At 39.5% G+C, this 15,346-nt stretch overlaps 1 protein-coding gene across 8 annotated transcripts in view; it reads left to right on the forward strand.

Moving 5' to 3' along the window:
- LAMA2 (laminin subunit alpha 2) overlaps positions 1–15,346 on the forward strand; it is a 634,006-nt gene that overhangs the window by 144,025 nt on the left and 474,635 nt on the right. For all 8 annotated transcript variants that reach the window (XM_043592301.1, XM_043592303.1, XM_043592302.1 and 5 more), the window contains exons 2-3: positions 3,718–3,888; positions 13,715–13,827. In XM_043592301.1, the coding sequence (XP_043448236.1) occupies positions 3,718–3,888; positions 13,715–13,827 (284 nt within the window). The remainder of the gene's footprint in view (positions 1–3,717; positions 3,889–13,714; positions 13,828–15,346) is intronic.

Raw genomic sequence — 15,346 nt, forward strand, 5'->3', positions numbered from 1 at the left:
AAATTAGAATACGTTTTCTTGGTTAAAGAGCTGAGTTCAAATCATAGTTATCAATCTTACTAATTCATAATTTTGTACATATTGCTTTTCTTCTCTGAGCTGCACTTTCTTCATTTGTAAAATGAGACTGATAAATTCTATACAATGGGGTGATGGGGGGATTAAGTCTTATTACTTAATGAATATGAAATAGCTTCTGAATCACTGTTACTTTTCTACCTATAATTCTTTTATAGCCATGTCATGTCGTTCACATTTTATCCACTTAATTCTGTAGGGAAATTGGGGTGTAATTCAATTCTATGTTTTGGACCACACAATATACAGTAAAGTAGTTTTTGCCAGCTGTCTTTCTTTTATGGACCCCTCCCATGATTACTCAGGGCTTTGGAGCAGCCCTGTGTGGAACCTGATTTGAGTAGGCTCAACCTCCACTTTCTCAGGTTCCACACAGGGCTGCTCCAAAGCCGGGCATAGGGAGTCTTACCCATACCTACAAAACAGACTCAAGGCCAGGGTCGAAATCAGAACTAGTCAGAGTTGAAGGAGGAGACAAAGATCACAGAGAAAAACCGACAGTGTCCTGGGGCAGTTTTAGACATGTTGGCCACTGCCTGAGATGCCTTTTGTGTAAGTGATCTGGCTTTGTTTGGAAGGATAAGAACAGGCTTAACTACCTAAACTCCTACTACAGGCCAGCAAGATAAGAAGTAGAGTTTTGCCCTCCTGAAAACAGCGTATCTCTTCCTTCTAATTACCAACTTTGTTCTATGCCACACACTAAAATTATAAAGACCTGGGGGAAAAAATCCCACTAAAACAAATCACAGTGACAAGTAAGCAGCAGTTTGTGTTGATGTCTATGTGAACCATTAAGTATCCTCTGTGTGTAATCTATGTATCTAGATCTGTATCCATATCTATATCTATATATCTGTATCTGTATCCACGTCTGTATAATCACAAAATCTAATGGGTTAGAATAATTCTAAAGTCAACTACTCGGTTAGTCACTCAACATTAGCTTAAGTTTTCCAGAAAAAGTCCATACTCATGTGCTATTCCCTCTGCCTGGTGAGTTTGTTTTTTCCTTTTCTCTATCAGATAAACTTCTATTTCTCCTTTGAGATTTAGTTCAAGATCACTTCCACAATAAGCCTATCTCAATAGTATTTTATTCTCAAATCTTTTATGGTACCTGGCATAGTATGTGCTCAATGCATTACAATTAAATGCAAAATGGGGATGAATGGCAGAAGAGAAAGATGGGCAGACATATCATATTTATTTAATCATATATCATTTACAAATATAGAGAATAAAGTGTCTAAGGTGGTGAGATAATGTTTTGGGGGTGATCAAATTATTTTAAAATTTATAATGTGGTTAACTTCACAAAACTGAGGTAGTTTCCAATAAGCCTGTATAAAAGGAAGACTAAAAAAAAAGTTAATAACCGTTGTACTTACAGTAACTTACCATTTAGAAAACACTATATTTCCTCATGAAATAAGTAACAATAGCTTTATGAGTGGCTAATACTTTTCTGATCAACGAACATCTGTGCACGTCTTAACGATAGAATGTCTCATTGAGTGAGGGTCAGAGCAAATAGATGAGGAAAATGAGGGGTTTGGGGAAATAAACTTATCAGGAAGAATGAATTAGATAGTGGCTGCAATTGAGTAAAAAAGTAAGTTTTGAACTTCTGGCAAACAAGGAAAAATTGGAAACCTCAAGTAACTATTCGCTGGAGAAAAGCACAAGGCAGGAGGGCCAGCAGGCTCGGGCCTGGCTAGATTAGAGCATCAGAACTGAGGGATTTTAGAGGCTGGTGAATTATGGAGAGGGAGGGAAGAGAGAGAGAGAAATAGTCTGAAGGCAACTTTTTGGGAGACCCTGAGAGTGACTGAGATGATAATTGTGGTGCTGGTCTTAGGAATTCGCTTACCTCTTTGAAATTGTTGAGAATGATTACAAAAGAGATTAAAATCATTTAAAAATCTTTCTCATTCACTGTACTGTTACTTCCTTCAGTGCAATTCTAAGGTCAACCAGGACCACAAATTAGCACTAGATTTAGGTAGGGTATCATTTGACATTGTAGAGAACAAGCACTAGAGTGATTAAAAGGATAGATTCTGGAGCCAGATTCCGTGGTCTCAAATCATGGCTCTGCTATTTGCTATCTGTAATCCTAGACAAGTTACTGAATGTCATAATAAAATAAGGGCAATAGTAGCATGCTGCTCATGTGGGTGCCATTTGAAGCAAATTAGCCCATGAAGCCAGAACAATGCCTGAAACATTATAAACATTCAGTAAGGCTGGTGATGAGGATGAGGGTGAAGATGAAGATGATGCAAAGAACATTTATGAGGCCAATCTTTGGAGTTCCTTCATTTTATAAATATATTGAGTGCTTACTCTGTACCTAGCACGTGCTAAGTTTGCAAGATATGAACTCAAAACTGTGGGGATCTCAGTAAAACGTTGGGACATAAGATTTAGTTAATAAAGGTCTTTCTAGCAGAGGTCGAATTAATGTAGACCTACTTGGCGTGTGTATAGAGCAAAGACCACCTAGATGGTTAGCACGTTCCGTATATAAATCGAGTCAAATCATCCGGAATCGCAGATGTATTTTCTCCAAGACAAGTTTTTCAGTTAAAGAGTGGCTTCTGACAAATGGCTTTACCATATTGTCAGGAAATGAGGTCCATAAAATGCAAATACTAGACATGTATGAGGCAAAACTGACATGAAGTTTTAGAAAGAAAAACCTGAGTTCATATGGAATGAAAGGCCTTCCCAACTATACACTGTCACGGGTCTCTGTGATTTTACCTGAGTGAGCTTAAACTTCTATTGTATCTAAGAAATAATTGCTGGTATATGATCGTGGACCACTATAACTACTTGTTTCTGATAACTCATTGCTGTATAATATGGCTTTGTAGCACAGAAGGCAGTAAAGAATGGTTTTCTAAAATCTTTCATCATTTGCTATTTTCTCCAGTCTGAATAAAAGTAATTATAACAACCACTTAATGCTACATAATAATTGGAGAATAAAAATGGCCACAGAAATCATAAACGCTTAGGTACACAAAATCTTTATATACGATTATAGTTTACTACTAAATACCAAATAGCTGAAGTGGAAGATGGAAGATTCAATAAGATCTTTTGCCAATGACATGAAGAGAAGATATTTTATAAGTTTATTTTTATTACTTTTTGGGGGGGGCGGTGGGAGAGGGGCAGAGAAAGGGAGACAAAATCCCAAGCAAGTTTTGTGCTGTCAGCACAGAGCCAGATGTGGGGCTCGAACCCATGCACTGTGAGTTCACGACCTGAGCCTAAATGAAGAGTTGCTCACTTAAGTGATTGAACCACCCAGGCACCCTTGAAGGTCTTTGTTTTTTAAGTGTGTTAGAGACAGGGCTTTCTTCCTAATTAAATGTTACAGGTTAAACATTAAGAAGATAGCTTTAGATTTTATATTTAAGACTGAAGAAGAAATGTTCATTTGAGAACACATGCTATTTATGTAGAGTAGTTAATTAAACCAGATATTCAATTATCACTGATTATTTAATTTTCAGTTAATTTAATGCTCTGAAAAATATCCTATCTTAATTTCATCTTAAAACGCAGCGAAATCATACCATGTTGCTTCTGGCCCACACATCTTCATTTGTCCTTCTTTTTCAGGTTTATTCCCTGCTGTCCTGAATCTTGCTTCCAATGCTCTCATCACCACAAATGCAACATGTGGAGAAAAAGGACCTGAAATGTATTGCAAATTGGTAGAGCATGTCCCTGGACAGCCTGTGAGGAACCCCCAATGTCGAATCTGCAATCAAAACAGCAGCAATCCAAATCGTATGTATTTTATTTTTTTTAATATTTTTTAACGTTTATTTATTTTTGAGACAGAGAGAGACAGAGCATGAACAGGGGAGGATCAGAGAGAGAGGGAGACACAGAATCTGAAACAGGCTCCAGGCTCTGAGCGGTCAGCACAGAGCCCGATGCGGGGCTCGAACTCACGGACCGTGAGATCATGACCTGAGCCGAAGTCGGACACTTAACTGACTGAGCCACCCAGGCGCCCCCATATCGTATGTATTTTAATACATGTTTGCATGGCACTGGCTAAGATCTGTAGTTGAGAGACTTTTTTTTTTAATTTTTAACATTTATTCATTTTTGAGAGAGAGAGAGAGAGAGAGAGAGAGAGAGAGAGAGAGAGAGAGAGAGAAACAGAGCGTGAGTAGGAGAGGGGGAGAGAGAGAGGGAGACATAGAATCTGAAGCAGGCTCCGGGCTCTGAGCTGTCAGCACAGAGCCCGACATGCGGCTCGAACTCACAAACTGTGAAATCATGACCTGAGCCGAAGTCGTTCGCTTAACTGACTGAGCCATCCAGGCACCCCATGTAGTTGAGAGACTTTGAGGTGAAGTTGCATTCAAGTCAAAGGGTTTGTGGTCCCCAAATTCCTAGACCTTTTCTTCCATTGGGAGCTTCTTTATACCTCTTCTGTACCATCTGACAAACATTACTGGAGTTCTCTATGTGTACCAGGTATAGTGCTTGAGAAGAGTTTTCTAGCTGAACACCTACGGCAGTCATTAGGTTCACTACCTCCAGAATCACATCTGAGGATGTGGTTATAGTGCAGGCTTTAGTCATTTGTTGGTCACTTACGTGCCAGGTACTCCGGTGAAAATCAACAGGAATAAGGTATGGTCCCTCACTGCAACCAGTGAAGAAATAGGCAAAAGGTACAAAGTAAAGAATGAGCATAGGGGTCTGAGGGAGAGAGAGGAGGGTTACAAATTAGTCTTGGTGCAAGTGAAGGCTTGCCAGAAGTGCCATCTAAGCTGAGACTCCAGGACAAGTATTAAATACGCAGGTAAAGAAGAGAGAGTGAGAAGAGACGAAGAAATGCCGGAAAGATCAGAATGAGATAGAAAACCTTACTTGCTCAGGGAACTACAAGTAGTTGGAATGGCTAGAACTAAAAGCATCAAAAAGCAGAATGTAGAGATGGGTCTTGTGCAGAGGCTGGAAGTGGATTATGAAGGTTCTTAAACACCACAAGAGGGGAGTTTTAAGGAGAGGTGTCATACAAAGCCCTCTTGCTGGCTTCTATGAACCACACTGACGTCTCAGATTCATTTATGTGTTTATTCGGCAAGCATATGAACCCCTGCTGCTAGCAATGCATTGTACTGAAGTATAATGGTAACTCATACATAGTTCCTGACTTAAGCGACTTAGGGGGGGAATAGGGGAAGCAGAAAAGTAAATTGAGTGTTAAGGGAACATGAGAGAGGCTATTTAACTATTTCTGGGAGAAAGTGACTCATGTACTGCAGAAAGAAGAGTAAGATGAAAAGTATTATAAAAGAAAAAGCATACACAAGTCTTGGAGTTATGGAACAGCATGATACATTCAGATAATGATAAGTAATTTGGTTTAATGGGTAAAGAATTTATATGGAGAAGGGGAGAATGGCGTGAGAGGATTCTAGAGATGGAGGTTGATTTAGAGGTACGCGTTGGGAAATTATCAAATCTGTTGGGGAGGTTAATAATGTGAATACTTAATGTCAAAGAGGTGAGTTCTAATGGGGATAAAACTTCACAATTATAGCATTTTAAAATTTGCTTAGTTTCCTTCTCTTTTTAAGCTAAAAACCTATAAAATGAAAGAAGTTTTCTCTCACAATTTGCATTTTTTTTTACCTCAAAATAAAGTTGGAAGGCCTTGTGTGTTCTTTATTGGAACTAGTTAAAGGGTAGAATGCATGGTCCCCTCTCTATTATATAATTTAGAGATGCTGAAAACATTATGTTTGGAGAATTGGAACTTTTGTGATTAAAACCGGTGGGTGGGTCTTGTGTATCACAGAATGTTTAAAAAATCTTAAGATGGCAACTACCAGAATCTTCCATGTCTTTAATGATTCTGATTATTTCTGTGATTCAGATTATTATGATATAGGTATGAGTGAGGAGTAATGGAACACATCTCACCTGTTGGCTTATTTTTTAGAACAATAAGGGCAGAGGACCTGGGTCAAAGCCCCGGGGAAGCATCAGAAGCTAAGGGAGGTAGATTTAGTGGAATCCAGGAAGGCAATAAAGAGAAACAGAATCCAAGGAAGGAAGGCAGAAGATTCAGGTACCATGCTTGTGAGGAAGGAAAGCATTTTCAGGAAGAATGAAAAATCAACAATGTTAGCTACTTCAAGATATTGAGTAAGAAAGTATAAAATAGATTTTCCTTGATTTTGACAATATGGACATCCATTGGTAAACTTGTCAAAGCAGTCAGTGGATGGATGAGGCAAAAGCCACATTCAAGAGTTAGCGAGTGGTAAAAAGGAAAGAAAGAAGTATAGGGGTGTTCTCTCAAATATCCTTGGTGTGAAAGAGAATGGATGTGGTGTTTTGAAGGTTTTCAGAGATGGGGCATTCGAGCAAGTTTCAGTTGAAAGGAGAGGCCAGGAAACTTGAGGATAAAGTGACAATGGGGGTGGTAGTTCTCTAGAGGTAAAAACAGATGAGTCACTGAGCACAGGTAAGAAGGCATCCTTTTAACTCATCAAATCAGAAAGAGGGAAGATGAGTAGAGGTAGATATAAGGGAGTATTTGGGAGGAAATTCTTATTTAATGCCTTAATTTTCTTATTAATATGTGTGTCTGGGTTTTCTGTTAAGGAAAGAAGTAAAATTTTGATTAGCCCATTTGGGTAATAGGAGGAGAATTGCTGAGCCATAGTGAGAATAAAGTGAGAATTCTATATGGGGTGGAATGGAAGAATCAAATGTTTGTGCTGATCCTCATGGAGTTTTACAGAGAAAGTAGAATGGAAGAATAAGGTGGCAAGAAAATTGAAGTCAAGTCTGAAGATGAATGAATTGATGGACTATGAGCTTTAGGTTCGTTAGGGAAGAAAATGAAGCCTGATGGGGAGAAACTGCCATTGGTTTAGACTGGTAGCCTTAATGATTTGATAAAGAATGTGAGAAAGGCTAGAGGCATGGAAATGTTGGGGAGGGGGTGGAGAGGATGCACTGAGCAGAAAGGGGGAGTTAGGTAAAGTATATAAAGTTGTGTGTGTGTGTGTGTGTGTGTGTATACATGCATATATGTGTTTACATATGTATGTATATAAATATGAATACATATATGTGTAGTTCCTGACTACAAGTACAAGGTTAGGATAAATAAGGCTTGAACATAGAAAGCAATTAAGCAAATATTCCAAACAGTAAACTCAGGGCTTATTATCTGGTACATATTATAAATGATGTAGAGTGGCACCTGGGTGGCTCAGTCCATTAAGCATCTGACTCTTGATTTCAGCTCAGGTCATGATCTCACAGTTGGTGAGACTGAACCCTGCATCCAGCTCTGAGCTGACAGTGCAGAGCCTGCTTGGGATTCTCTCTCTCTCTCTCTCTCTCTCTCTCTCCCTTTCTCACTCTCCCCACCCCATGCTCTCTTTTTCTCCCTCAATAAATAAATAAACTTAAAAAATAAAAAGTGATGCAGGAGTACCTGGGTGGCTCAGTCAGTTGAATGTCCGGCTTCGGCTCAGGTCATGATCTCACAGTGCATGGGTTTGAGCCCCACGTCGGGGTCTGTGCTGACAGCTCAGAGCCTGGGGCCTGTGTCAGATTCTGTGTCTTCCTTCTCTCTGCTCCTCCCCTGCTCATGCTCTGTCTGTCTCTGTCTCTGTCTCTGTCTCTGTCTCTCTCTCTCTCAGAAATAAATGAACATTAAAAAAAATTTTTTTTAAATAAAAAATAAATAAATAAATAAAAAGTGACATAGAATTTCTGAGAAGGAAAACATTAGTGGGAACTGAAGTATCGAGAGGAAGTTCCAAGAGGCGGTCAGATTCAGCTGAGAATTAAAAAGCTGAATTGTCTGAGATTAGAAGGAAAGGTATTCCAGGAAAGGAGAAAAACAAAGAAATGTGTACAGTCACAGAGGAAGGAAGGAAGGAAGATGGAAAGCTTGGGTGGAAAATAATTGAGGGGAGACTCTTTTTTAAAGTTAAATATATGGGGCGCCTGGGTGGCGCAGTCGGTTGAGCATCCGACTTCAGCCAGGTCACGATCTCCCAGTCCGTGAGTTCGAGCCCCGCGTCAGGCTCTGGGCTGATGGCTCAGAGCCTGGAGCCTGTTTCCGATTCTGTGTCTCCCTCTCTCTCTGCCCCTCCCCCATTCATGCTCTGTCTCTCTCTGTCCCCAAAATAAATAAACGTTGAAAAAAAATTTTTTTAATTAAATATATATATATAATTTTATTATGTAAAATAGTATAAATATTTATGTATTATAAATAATAAACTTATTATTAAATAATTTATTATAAATACTAAATACATAATCATATAATTATTTATTATCAATTATATATATGAATATTTAATTCTTGAGCGAGAAAGAGAGTCCATAAGTGGGGAGAAGCAGAGGGAGAGAATCCCAAGCAGCCTCTGCACTGTCAGCATGGAGCCCAATGCAGGACTTGAACCCACGAGCTCACAAGATCATGACCTGAGCTGAAATCAAGAGTGGAACACCTAACTGACTAAGCGACCCAGGTGCTCCAAGTGGAGACTCTTGGTTGGAAAAATGAATGAGGTGCATTTGCTAAACTGAGTCCAGGAGCGATCCTGTCATTTCCCCCTTCAGAGTTATATAGTCAGAGTCTCTTATGTCTCCATGGAAGACGTCCATATTTAAGCAAGCCTGTCCCATAGGTTTATATTGGGACAGAAGTGACAGATTGTTTTAGTAAAGCAAGATACACAGGAAGTATGTCTTATATTTCCTCATTTTTATTTACCTGAAGTGTTTTTTTTAAAAACTTTTTTTAATATTTATTTTTGAGAGAGAGAGAGAGAGAGAGAGAGAGACAGACAGACAGACAGACAGACAGACAGAGTGTGAGCAGGGGAGGGCAGAGAGAGAGGGGGAGACCCAGAATGTGAAGCAGGTTCCAGGCTCCGAGCTGTCAGCACAGAGCCTGATTGATGCGGGGCTCAAACTCACCATGACTTGAGATCATGACCTGAGCTAAAGTTGGTTCAGAAGCTCAACCAACTGGGCCACCCAGCTGCCCCTGCCTGAAGTGTTTTTTAACCTATCATAATCTGGATTTACTTTGTGTGATTAATTTTAAGCTACCACCTTCATTACATTTCAAAGTCTTGTTTTGGAACTAGAGATAGGGAAAGAACATACCCCATAAGAATAAAAATCTAGCAATAAACTACATGAATACATTTTAGGAAGAGTTGGAGCAGCAGATGATAAAATTTTACAAATGCATTGAACTGCTAGAACACATCAGGCAGGTCTGTGCGTAATCACCATACAAAGAAAAGGAAGCTTGAACTTCCGGTTACTAGATTGTGCTTTCCAATTATAAATTAGCAGTTTGAAAGATTTACTTCATCAGCGATTCCCTGGCCAGTATTCTGATGCAGTTAGCCCTTGGATTTACTTGTGTAGCTATCCCTGTTGAGGATGTTATAAGTTTCTATCTCATTCTAAATAAGGGAAGTATGCCAACAATTAATCAGTATTTGCAAATTAATTATGATTAAACTTTCATAATGGGGATTATGGTTAATTGTTGATTCATCTCCCAGTCCTCATTTTCATGACTAATTCTCATATCAATTTGACCTGAGGTGGCAGATATAAAAATTTCCAATTAGACAGCTTCTCCCAGAATTACCTGAGCCACAAATTTGATTTGGAAATATGGTTGTGGGTGTGTTTTTCTATCACATATTAAACCCACAATCTGTAAAGAAGATTCCAGAAGATGTTTGGGGAATGTTTGTTGTGATATTTATTTTCCTTCTGAAGCAATGCCAGTAATATTTCATTTATGGCTGATTCCTGACGTGTCAATTTCAGCACGCATTGACACCACAAGGGCATTTGTTTGATATTTAGTTATGCTTATGGTATTTGCTGTCATTATAAAGACCTGACACCTTTGCTATAGCTTCAACAGAACAAGTTCACTAGTGCTAATTATTAAATACGTTCAGCAGTTTTACTTTTCATTAATGAGGTAGGATGCCTCATCTCAGTGGACTGCTAATGTGTAAGACTTGAGACAAAACAAAGTCCATCCAGTTGTTTAGTTGAATTAAATCATTTATCAGTAAAAATAGAACATTTTTGTTCTGTCCTATGTTCTCATGTTCCCATAAGTAAGTCAAGGACATAAACCTTTATGTTTTTAATTAAACAAGTTATGGCAGGCTACTTTAACAAAATTAATCTAAAAATATTCACAATCTAAAGACGGCAAACTTAATGAATATTCAGTTTTGAATAAAATTTTTCTTTTGAAGATGACTTGACATTATTATCAAATTCCTATTGCATCGAGGACTTCATTTTGCTTTGTTTTGTGACTTTCACATTTTTTACGAAATGCAATTTGCCTGTAATTAAGACTCAGAACAGTATACATTTTGAACAGATGTATAATTTATTTTATATATATGCATAATAATGGTTAGACTATTAATAGCTGTAATGTTCCTCTGGTAACCCTGTAAGATTAGAGTTCTCATCCAAGATATGTGTACTGGCCCAAAAAAGAGAAACTGAGAAATTCCTAATTTTTTGTGAAAACAAAATGAGTGCATTTTATTTTTTTTTATTAATTTTTTTAACGTTTATTTTTGAGACAGAGAGAGACAGAGCATGAACGGGGGAGGGGCAGAGAAAGAGGGAGACACAGAATCGGAAGCAGGCTCCAGGCTCTGAGCCATCAGCCCAGAGCCTGACGCGGGCTCGAACTCACGGACCGCGAGATTGTGACCTGGCTGAAGTCGGACGCTTAACCGACTGAGCCACCCAGGTGCCCCCCAAATGAGTGCATTTTAAAGAACGGTTCTTCATTTTGAAATTATGGTTCTTTAAAACTTTGCCTGGTTCACATGTTCATTAGTTTATGAAATAACAGTGATGGTACATTAAATGACAGTAAAAGTTTACTGGAGGTTCCTATGTTTTACATAAATAAAGAGCTAGAACTCCTATATCAGTTCCACAAACCTCTCATACACATTTTTTTTTTTTACTTTACTTTTTTCTGAAACTTAATCTGGGAACCACTGCTGTGAGTGGAGTTTTGTTAACCCTAGTTCAAGAATTGCACACACGGTTTAAGTGAGTTGCCATTGTTGAATACCAAATGGTGGAGCCAGGTGGCATACAGGTGGACTATTTATCCCTCATACTCCCCCCTTCATATTCCAGATCTCATCACCATTATCATTAGAGTACATGGCTACATGCTACACCTTGTAGGCAAACGGAGGTCCATGATTGCTCCTTGTAGTGATGAGGTCTGTTCATTATTTGAAGTATTCCTTCTATTTACCAAAAAAGATTGTGTTCTAATCTAAAAGGTTACTCTTAGGCTATTTATTTGAAACATCTCCCCGGAGAAGTAGTGTTCAGAAGTTCTCAAGACTGACGCTCCAAAGCATATGTTATCTGTGATGTATAGAAGAGTAGCAGGGAATCTAGCCTCCAGTTTATTTACATGTCTATGGGCAAATAGGCTGACTTTCAAGTGAGAATTTAGGAAGTTAAGTACCCTTAGTGCAGCCCTTGGAATAGAAATAGGAACCTCTTGGGGCACCTGGGTGGGTTAATTGGTTAAGCGTCCAACTTCGGCTCAAGTCATGATCTCGAGGTTTGTGAGTTCGAGCCCCGCATCGGGCTCTGTGCTGACAGCTCAGAGCCTGGAGCCTGCTTCGGATTCTGTGTCTCCCTCTCTCTCTGCCCCTCCCCCATTTGTGCTCTGTCTCTCTCTCTCAAAAATAAACATTAAAAAAAAAGAAAAGAAGAAATAGGAACCTCTCCATCCACCTCCACTCCTGCCATTCTCACCTGTGAATGAGCTGGGCCTGCTGAGAACAGAACAGAACTTGTGTTACTTGGAAATGAGAACAGATTTCCAATGGCTAAGAACCAAAACAGAATGTGGGCTTTGGCACCTCAGGGGTAATGGCTGCTGTTGTGAGATGCATGGAGCTAAATTGGAGAAGAAATGTGAGGTTTGAGGGGTGTAAGGAGAAAAGGAATGGTAAGAAAGAACAGTAGGTGTGGGGAGGGCTGGAGTGAATGTCCATCCCTCCCATCGTCTATCTCCAGTCTTCCTTTTATTTATTTTTAAATTATTTTAAAATTTTATTTATTCATTTTGATAAAGAGAAAGAGCAGGAGTGGGGGAAGGGCAGAGAGAGAGGGAGAGAAGGAGAGAGAGAGAGAGAGAGAGAGAGAGAGAGAGAGAGAGAGAGAGAGAATCCCACACAAGATCTGAGCAGTCAGCACAGAACCCGATGCAGGGCTTGAACTCACCCACTGAGAGATCATGGTCTGAACTGAAATCAAGGGTCGGATGCTTAACCAGCTGAGCTACCCAGGAGCCCCTCCAGTACAGAACAGTAGGTCTGTTCTCACCTATAGGTAGTAAAGGAGAGGGAAGATCCATGTTTTGTTGGTAGGAGAGAGTTTTGTGTGCTGTTGTCTCCCTGCTTGCCATTATTGTGCAGACTCCTCCACTCAGTTAGTGATGATGGGGATGGACAATGCTAAATGAGAGGTTTGGAGTATCTTTCATTATATTTTTATTTTTTATTTTTATTTTTTAACTTTATTTATTTTTGAGAGAGAGCACGAGCAGGGGAGGGGCAGAGAGAAAGGCAGACAGAGGATCCAAAGCAGGCTCTGCACTGACAGCAGCAAGTGCTCAAACTCCACAAACCAAACCATGAGATCACAACCTGATCCAAAGTCTGACACTCAACTGACTGAGCCACCCAGGCACCCTGCCCCTCATTATATTTGTAAATACTGGTTGAAAGTTGGCAAGTTAAGGACTGACCATGAAAAGCCTCATAGGATGGATCTGACAGCATTTTGTATTAAGCCCAGGTAACTGGCACCAGGGTGGTGCAGTCAATTAAGCATCTGACTCTCAGTTTCAGCTCAGGTGATGATCTCCTGGTTCATGGGTTTAAGCACTGCATTGGGCTCTGTGTTGATGGTGCAAAGCCTACTTGGGATTCTCTCTCTCCCTCTCTTTGCTCCTCCCTCACTCACACTGTCTCTGTCTCTCTCAAAAATAAACTTAAAAAAAAATCCCAGGTAACATATTGGGCTGCCCAAATCTTGGTAATAATGAACATGTCAAAAGGGCAAATCTTCAAGTACCCTTCAACCACAATTCAGAATTTTATGGGTTTTTTCCCGCAGTGTGGATGGCATACAAGAGCTGCCTCAAACATTAATTTTTGCATCTTGGAAGGACTGACGTGTTCATCAGATTTCAATATTATTTCTTCACACTTAATTTCTGTGGTAATCTTCAAAGTTGCCTATTTTAATTGATGGCCAGAGTGTTGAACAGCTTCTCCTATAGCCTAAGTATTTAACCATTTCATATGCCATATAGAGTGGTCTGGAAAAGCTGGCATAAAATAAATTCTCTTGAAGATATGAATTGCTCTCTTTGTATTATTTTGCTGTTTGATATTCACATGATGATGGCTTCAACTTAGTTTTACTTTTTTTCTTTAAAGAAACAGTGATCAATTCATTATATGTTCTTTTTTTGTCCTTTCACTTGCTGCTGATTCAATAGAGAGACACCCGATTACAAATGCTATTGATGGAAAGAACACTTGGTGGCAGAGTCCCAGTATTAAGAATGGAATTGAATACCATTATGTGACGATTACACTGGATTTACAGCAGGTATAGTCCCTCTTTTTTTTTATTTACCAATTTCTACTTTTAAAATTGTATTTTTGATTTACTATTTGTTTAGTTAGTAGTTCTTGGGTGAATTTTGCATTTATTTCTAAAGCACAATGAAAATGAATTCACATGAATAGTTTAGAACTGAATTAGCTGCTGACTCTGTTTTGACTAATGAGAGTTAATGATGAAAATATAGATCAAGCACGTTTTACATAAAGAAAATATAATAGTGCCATTTTTTAACTTTTAAAATACTACAGCTCTCCCGTTCTGATCATGGTGTGTTCACTGAAAGGTTCTTGGATAACAGGGCTCTTGAGTAAATTGCCTCTCATTACTGAGAGTTGAACAAGCTGTGACAGTTGATTCTTAAATTAAACTTGGGCCACTAAATGAGGTAACAAGCCTTGTAGTTGTACAAAATTGACGTTCAAGTTGTTCAAGTTTGTGTGGCAGAGGCCTGGGTGCCTTCTACACTTAATTTCTTTCTTCTTTTCATTCACAATATTCAGGTCAGGCTGAAGTTATTACTCAAGGACCACCATCACCCCAAATTATTTAGGCTTGCAGATAGGATGGGATCTGGTAAAGTGTTTCCATATTTTGCTGTTATTCCAAATATAAAAACTAATTTAATTGACTGAAGCCTGAGACTGGGGGCATTTTACATAGGTTGCTTCTGTAACTCAACCTCTTTCTGATTCCCTGTAATCTGTGAGGGAAAGGTTCTCAGCCATTCCTCCTGGGCCCAGTAGGGACAGAGAAGCAAAACATTTTGGGGTTAGTGAAGGCAGAATGACCAAGATAGTTAGTGACAGATACTATATATACACTGTGGAGGTCATATTAACACAGGTAGTCATGGTGGAGGGAAGCACCAGCCAATGGGGATTGGTCACATTCTCAGAGGACCAGATAGATACCAGCCATTTCACATATGGATGCTGTGTATCATCAACAGGAGTACAACCTCCTCTATTCAGAGCTTGGGCCCATTTTTGGCCAGGGTATACGCATTGGGGAACTCCAAATTGCTGACTGGTGGGTCTCACAGGAGATCTTATTTTTACCCATCTGGGACAATTCAGGACCTAAGCACCTGGGTGACAGCAAGGGCTCAGGGCTGCAACTAAATCACCAGGTGGCATGGATTTATATCCACCCATACTAACAGCTGAATGTCAGCCTTGAGTTAATGGTATTTCCCAGTAAGTCTCCAAGCACTATCAAGGAATGGCAGGGCAAACTATCGCACTGATCAATCATGCTTTAGGTCAATGATCTCTGGTGCGTGAATCCCCTGAGGATCCCACCTTCAAAGTGGACTTCATCCCTCTTCTGATAAAGACAGCTTAGTTCTTTATCAGCCACCGTGGTTCTCTCTCTTCATGTGGTGTTTGAAAGTTGGCCTTCCCAGTCAGAAGTGATTTTGCTGTTACCTCGAGTCATTGTCGGGGATAGGGAGTTATTAAATAGTGAAGGCTAATTTCTCTAGTTTACTCTCTGCTTATTC

Source organism: Prionailurus bengalensis, chromosome B2, assembly GCF_016509475.1.
Source record: "Prionailurus bengalensis isolate Pbe53 chromosome B2, Fcat_Pben_1.1_paternal_pri, whole genome shotgun sequence".
Lineage (NCBI taxonomy): Eukaryota > Metazoa > Chordata > Mammalia > Carnivora > Felidae > Prionailurus > Prionailurus bengalensis.